General features: G+C 35.4%; 1 protein-coding gene across 1 annotated transcript in view; it reads left to right on the top strand.

Annotated features, from left to right (window-relative positions):
* Window positions 1-2,689, top strand: part of ABHD17B (abhydrolase domain containing 17B, depalmitoylase) — a 44,354-nt gene extending 41,665 nt beyond the window's left edge. Inside the window, exon 4 of the mRNA XM_070431499.1 lies at window positions 1,186-2,689. Coding sequence (XP_070287600.1) covers window positions 1,186-1,405 — 220 coding nt within the window. The 3' untranslated portion in view covers window positions 1,406-2,689. The remainder of the gene's footprint in view (window positions 1-1,185) is intronic.
* Window positions 2,690-7,951: the final 5,262 nt, after the last annotated feature.

Raw genomic sequence — 7,951 nt, forward strand, 5'->3', positions numbered from 1 at the left:
AATAATATACCCAAACATTCTTTCCCTAACCAAAAACAGCCTTGAATAATTTCATGGATAATGTTTTTACTTTTTATGATTCTATCCTCATTTTATGATTATAGTGCCCCCATGCCTCCCTCCCTATCCCTCTCTCTCTGGATTTTTTAAGTTTTTTTGTTTGTTTTGTTTTGTTTTATGTGTAATCTCTGTAATTTATGTCTCCTTTGCGTTGCCTTTTAAATTCTGATTGTTTTGATCTCTGTCTTACGTTAGTGTAATCCTCTGATGTCTGGTAATTCTTGGTTGTCTGCTCATAGTAAGGCAGAGGAACTAAAGTGCTGATCTGAAGTGGGTGATTAAGACTTGTTGACTGTGAGCTTCACTGTAGAGTGATCTGGCCAAGCCAATTAATTGGGGATCCCCACCCGAACCCCCATACCAATATTTATATATTTTTCCTTTTAAAGTGGGTATAGTCTCCAAAGAAGACTTTCTAAAACTCCCCCTTGGTGGATGAAGTCCTGGATGCCAGTTCTGGAAGCCCAGTAGGGAGAAAGGGTTCACAGCAGCCAGTATGTATATGCTCATTTGGCCTCTGATACCTCTGCCCTAAACTGTGTCTGGCAATCCCTTAGTCTACAAACCCCACAGTTTTGGGTGGAGTGCAGTTACCCTGCTGCAAAAAGTAGGGAAAGATGCTGACAGAGAGGGACCTAAATTATTTCTTTGAACAAATTGTAAATACTTCAATCACCTACCTTCATCCCCCTGTCATTTCCTAGTTTTCTCCTGTATTCCATGGTATAAATTGGGTTAGTTCTTCACTTTACCTTCTATCCTCTTAAAAATTGTTTTCTCTTATCTATTCAACTCCAAAATTTTTTATGTTTTATTACATTTGCTCTATTTTTATGAGTTAATACCGTAAGACAAACAAACAAAAATCCTGCCATATATGAGTGCAGAAAGGTATGAAGTTAGCACATACTTGAAATGGTCCTTAGTTTCCTCGCAACCTCAGTTTTTCTGTGCAAGACATGAACATTGTATGTAAAGGTGCTGTAGAGTTTGAATCATATTTTAAATTCCTTCTGGATAGATTCTGGTTTTTGAATTATCTCTCTGATATAGCACAAGAAAGTTTGTTTTACATTCCTTTTCATAGTTAATTCATTGACTTTCCCCCCTCCTTTTTCTCTACAGTATTGACAAAATCTCTAAAATAACCTCTCCAGTATTAATAATTCATGGGACTGAAGATGAAGTCATTGACTTTTCACATGGCCTTGCATTGTTTGAGCGTTGCCAAAGACCTGTGGAGCCTCTGTGGGTTGAAGGGGCAGGTCACAATGATGTGGAACTTTATGGACAGTACCTTGAAAGGTTGAAACAGTTTGTGTCACAGGAATTGGTAAATTTGTAAAATCTGTAAATTTGCATACCGGGTTTTCTTTTGCTGAACTGCACTCTTTGGTAAAGAACATAAAACCTGAAGGTTTTGTTTGCAAATCATGTCAGTTGCCTTCATAAATGTACAGGTAATGATTTGTTTACAGACTTAATGAAGGTTTTAATTACCAGAACTATAACTGGAAATAACAGTATCATGCAGTCAGGCTGTGTAATTTATATTTTTTTCTGTGAATTTTTTTTAACATCAAGATATAAGTACTGTATGAAATTTTAATTCTATGAAATCAAATGCTGTAAAAGTATTGCCAAATGCTTTTGCATATGAGAAACAAATTTATAAATATTTTTAAAACATCTCAGTGTACCAGATCTTATCCTGGTATACAAATGTAATATTCTTTCAATAAAAAGCTGTATATCTGAAACAATTCAAGTACTAAGAAAACACACAAATTCACTAGAGATGACCTAAACCCTGTTGTACAGGAATAGAGGTGTAAACAGTTATTCTATTGTAAAGTACATTGGATTTTCTGTATTCCCTGGTTATCATACATTTTTCTCCTCTAAAAAATAAAAAAAAAATGATTTAAGTCTTAATTTTTATGCCATCTGTTAATTTACCAACTAGTTACCTTGTAAATGAGAAGTCACGATAGCACTGAATTTTAACTAGTTTTGATTTATAAGTTTGGTACTGTGAGGCAACTACTTAAAATTTTTATTTTAGTTATTTAAAAGGCATTTAGAGCTTCAAGAATGACTTTTGTATGCAACGTTGTTTTAAATTTTGCAGTACTCTTCATTATAAGACAACCTGAAAGTCCATTGGATGCTCTTCAAGACCACAGACTGGCTTTAGTCCCTTTTCACTTTGGCTATTTTTAACAATAGGACCTATTGGTTTGGATTATTATCTAAGAATTTCATGGATTCACTCCTGATGTAGGAGATCAGAAAACATTTAATTCATAACTTTTATATTAACCAATGTAGTAAAAAATAAAACAAACAAAAACTAAGTTGCCTTTCCTTGAATGAATCATTCCTGAATTTAAAAAATGAAAGAAAAAGAAAAAATAAATTAATGGTATGTAGTCTAACTTGTAAATGAATGATATTGAAATAATACACACTGTGGATATTTTTAAGGCCTTACGTAGTTTTAATTGTTCTGCTTGTTCTGCGGTTATGTCTAAGACTATAGTATATGATTCTCTTCAAAGTATATCAAGTATTGTGAATGCTTTGGATCAGATGTGTCAAATTAACAGTAAAACAAATATACCACTCAGCTGTGCTTGTTTGCCTTCTTCCATGTTCCCTACCTCCTATAAAGGGTGAAGAAAAGTTACTGTTCATCTTAATAGTTCTATAGTTTTCTAAATTTTATTACTACTTTCCTTTGGAGGGGTTTTTCTTTCTCAAGATTGTCTTGGAGCCTATACAATTCCTTCTTTGTACAACATACACCCCAGAGTTTAGCTGAGTGTTTTCTTTGATTAATTCCATATTCATACAATGAATATTTGTTGCATGTTTAAAGCTTGCAAAACCTTAGGCCTGATAAAGATAGATATTGGCCATGTCCTCATAGACTTCACAGTATAAGGTAGAGTCCCATGAAGTAGTTTTTCAACTGAGCTTTAAAAACCACTAAACCTATGTGGCCCAGGTGAAACATTACTGGCTGAGGGGAATAGTATGTGGAAGCCTAGAAGAAGAATGGAGTATTTGAAATTAAGATTGGCCAGAGGTCAAATGGAAAGGATGGCATGAGGTTGGCAATTCTGTTTGACAGAGTAGAACAAAGTGAAAATGGCAGATTAGAGCTCAGTATAAAAAATAACTATGGGCCTGGCCAGTGTGGCTCAGTGGTTGAGAGTCGACCTGTGAATCAAGAGGTCATTCCAGGTCAGGGCACATGCCCAAGTTGCAGGCTCAATCCCCAGTGTGGGACATGCAGGAGACTGCCAATTAATGATTCTCAACATTGATGTTTCTATCTCTTTCTCTCCCTTTCTCTCTGAAATAAAATATATATTTTTTTTAAAAAGAGAAAAGCAATCCTATAAAAAAAAAGTAAAGCATAGTTTTTGAATGTCAATGAGCTAAAAGCTGTTAAACTGGTTTTTTCATTAGAGCCAGATAAGACTTGAAATGATTTTATACCCTCTATTTCCTCCTGTAGGCCATGTACTGAACTTGCAAAATACAATTATATAACATCTATTAAAAAGTTTTAATAGTATGCTTTAAGAAATGAGATTCTTACATTAGAAAAATGGAAGAAATGCTGTTTTAAATCTGATATTTTGCATCTAGTGATAAAATGTACATTTCAGCTATTGTACTAAATGAATCTAGAGTTGTTATTTCTAAAATTATTGCTTAAGGCAGCTAATTAAAAAGGTAAGAAGGGTAGCTGGTAGTTCAAAAATTTTAAATGTAGCTGCCAACTTGGTGGATTCATAGACTTTAAATCAAAACTTCTAATTAGCCTTTTATATTATAAACCTTTTCAGGTGATCATTATAAATGTTTGTATTTAAACACTTAATTTCAAATTATCTAAATACAAGTTTAAAACTTTGGTCAAGTCAGACCATTTATATTCACCAAAGCTCAAGATTTTGGTGTGTGGTGTTCTTTTCTGGTATATTCTGGTTTGTCTTTGAGTCTGGAAGTCTAGGCCCCAAGCCTCCTACTTCCACCACTACCAAATAGAATGGGCAGGTGGGATGGACACAAGAAAATACTTAGATATCCCTGAATATATGTAATGCTGTCAAGAATGATAATGAAATTTGCTAATATCCAATGTAATACCAAGTACAAAAATATAGGTAAGTGGTTACACCTCCATAAAATAAAATATGAATGCCTATGGAATAAAACCAGAAGGGAATAAATACAGTGAAGTTTTTTGTCAGAGTAATAGTGGGGAAGGGCATGTGGTAAGGATGGAGCCACAGTTGTTTAATAATTATTCACCTTACTAGCTATAGATAAGTTTTCTTACCCTGGGAAACTGGAGGATGAAACAGTTTAAAAAGATAAGATGCCTTGATAGGTCCATTGCTCAGAAAAATATATATATTTTGACAACAGACCAAGGACAGGACACGCTTTGATTTGGTTGCTGTGCCCGGACCCTGACCCCCTCCAGGAGTTTGCCTCCAGAACACTGACAATTAATTCTCCGGTCCCAGGAACAGGCTGAATTGTTTGTAACATTATAGAAGGTTAGCCACCTTGTTATCGGACTTTGAGCTCTGAAGGCCAGACTGCAGACCCTGCCCTCCCCTTTCCATGTTACACTTGCAGCTCACAGCTGCACGCAGCTATCTTCTCCCTCGTGTGTATATAATCAGCCAACTGGCGGGGGATGGGGCGGGGTGGGGGGGGGCTGGAGGGGGGTCCAGTTTTAAAAGTTATCCTTTATGTTGCTATGGTATTTTTTTATGATTATAAAAGAAGGGGAAGAAACTTTTTTAAAAGTTTAGGCCTCTGAAACCAGGACCCTAGTATAAACCAAGGAGAAGTAGCTCTCAGACATATTTTTATTCTGGCTGTCAGAGCAGCAAATACAAGTAGCCAAAATAAGAAATTCCTTATATTTGGGTGGTTTTGAGGTTTGTTTGTTTTTAGTGTTTTTGTTTTGGCAAGGAATATAATGAATTGTACCATATAATATCTAAACTTCCTCTCACGTAGTACTACATGTAATGAAAGTATTTTCTAGGCAATGCCTACATATTACAACTATTCATGTTACAAATCCAACAATGCATTGTTGTAACTGTTAGTTTACTATCTGCAGTCATTTCGTCAGGCTAATATAGTTTTGCTCACATTCATCTCATTTGTCCTGTTGGTGATTATATTACACATATATTACATTTCTATATGTATAAGCCCAACAATCAGGTACATACATATTATTTTTTTAAAATGCTTTTTAAATCTGACCCCCTGCTCAGTCAAAAATTCCCACATACTTTTTTTTTGTTGTTAATCCTCACCCTAGGAATTTTTTTTCCATTGATTTTTTTTTTTCAGAGAGTGGAAAAGAGGGAGGGAGGGAAGAAGGGGGGAGAGAGAGAGTGAAACATGGATGTGAGAGAGATACATCAATTAGTTGCCTCCCACACGCACCCCAACCAGGGCCATCAAACCTGCAACCCAGGTAGGTGCCCTTGACTGGGAATTGAACCTGAGACCCTTTCATGCACAGGCTAATGCTGTACCCAACTTAACTCCCCAGAATTTAACTATACAATCCACAGACAGATACAACCAGGGTTTGGAATCTACAGTTGGGAATGTGAAGATACTGTTTTCTATCCACGGTTGGTTGAATCTGCAGGTAGGAAATCCGGGATAGGAAGGGCTGGCTGTGTTTATTTTAAAAAAAACAACCCGGATTTCAGAGGACCCAGACAGTTCAAATCTCTGTTTTTCAAGGGTCGACTGTGTATGTATCCTTCCCTTAATAACTGAAAGCTTCCTGGCAACTGAATTCATACTGTGTGAGAAGGAAATGTTCGAGAGAGGTAAGATTTCATTTTTGTTCATTTCAGAGTTTTAAGTCAATAAGATAGCTTCGTAATTTGCAGCTGTAACTTTATATTTTCCTTTTGTATTTTTAAATTATGTTAGAGAAGAAAATAGCAAAAATAACAGTACAAGGGGGATGGAAGGCAGGTCATGTTTGGAAGCTTAGCCATACTAATTGATCTCTTGGAGCCACAGTATTATTACCAATTAAAGGGGATACTGATAATATCCATTTTGTCGACCTTGGAGGTATACTATGAAAATTAAATGATAATCCTAAATGGGAATTCTTTCAGTGCTCTCAAAGAATATAAAAATATAAGGGGTGGTTTATATTCTAAAGAGTGATCTATGTTTAGAAATTAAGAGGATCAGGTCATGAATTGTAGATAATTTGGAGGGAGTTTTTATTCTTGATAATGTGCCAACTTACAAATTTGCAGAGAACACTCTTAAGTCAATGATGAAAGCTGGCCCATTTCTTACTTTAGCCATATTCATGTGACTGGTAGAATCTAAAGCAACCAAAAGTTCCTGTGTGTCAAGCCTTAAAAATGATGGTCCTTCCGGGGAAAGTGGCAACAGCTGAATGAGCCACAGCAAATGTGCCTTTTGTCCTGTCCAATCCTGTTCTCCTGACAGTTTGGCTCCAAATATGTACTATATTCCCCAAACATACTGTCTTTGTGTTCTGAGTTTGAAGAGTGAAACTAGAAATGCTGGAGGCAAGACAAATGATTTGGGGTCAGCTGACATGAAGTTCCCATGGCTTCAGAAAAGATTTCATCTGTACTGGCAAATCCTGAGCGCGTATTTCCAGAGGCAGGGATAGTGGGGTGGGAGGGAGTCCTGAATACATTTTTTTCAATTACAGTTTTCCACTATTATAAGAACTATTCAAATTTAGTTTATTAGAGGTTTGATGTTTAACTTTTAAATATTAATTACCAGCAGATACTAACAAGATTTAATCTCTTATGGAGGATTTTAAAATGTAAACCCTTTTGTTTCTTAATGTAATTCCCTTTATAATGAAACAAACAGAAATGATCCACAACAAACTCTATATCTTGATCAAGTTTTTATTATAATGTATTTTACCTTATTTTCTTTTAAAAAATATGACCTACAAGAATATATACCTTGGTCAAATTCTTATAATCTGTCTTTTATTTTATTACAATGTGTTGATCACAGGGTCACTACTTTGCTTTATCCAAGAACCAAAGGATTAAGATGGAGTAATTTTTTAAAGCAGCAGTTCAACCCAGAGGGACAATCCCATTAAAAAGATTGTCCAGGTAGAGTTACCATTCATTTAGCTGCCCTAAACACAAGCTAATAAATACAGAATCTACTTCCAACTGTCCTGGAGTTCTCACAGTACTTCTCAGTACTCACTTCAATCCCCTGTCAGGGCACAGACAAGAATCAACCAATGAATACATTAATAAGTGGAACAACAAACTGATGTGTTTTTCTCTCTCTCCCCCTCTCTCTAAAATCAATAAAAATAATTAAATAAACTCATTTTGCCAGAACTTGGAGAGAGGGGAAGGAGGCACACTTTGATTGAAACTACTCTATGAAGAAAATATTTTTCTGCTCCCTAATGTGACAAAATGCATAAGTTAACAAATTTTATTTGATTTCAACTTCATCTGTACATGGTTTGTATTTTCCGATTCCATCAACTGATTTACCTGTTTGTTTTTAATGAGGTTCTAAAATACTGTCTTAGTTTGTTATACTTCTGAGAAAGAAGTTTTTAGGTTGGAATCCAAAAATGTTCTCCATCACCCACACTTCCTAAATTTTCCTACTTCCATGCCTGCCCCATCATAAAAGCTCTGCAAATTCCCAAAATAAGAAAAACTGGAAGTTGGAATAATAAACTCAGTATAAGGAAAGAAGTATATTTAAATGTACGAGAAATCTTCATGGAGGAGATAAAATTTGTTCGTCCTTAAGTGTTCAATACAATATAATTGACCAA

Source organism: Myotis yumanensis, unplaced genomic scaffold (assembly GCF_028538775.1).
Source record: "Myotis yumanensis isolate MYYU_CA2020_CCGP unplaced genomic scaffold, mMyoYum1.0.hap1 SCAF_12, whole genome shotgun sequence".
Lineage (NCBI taxonomy): Eukaryota > Metazoa > Chordata > Mammalia > Chiroptera > Vespertilionidae > Myotis > Myotis yumanensis.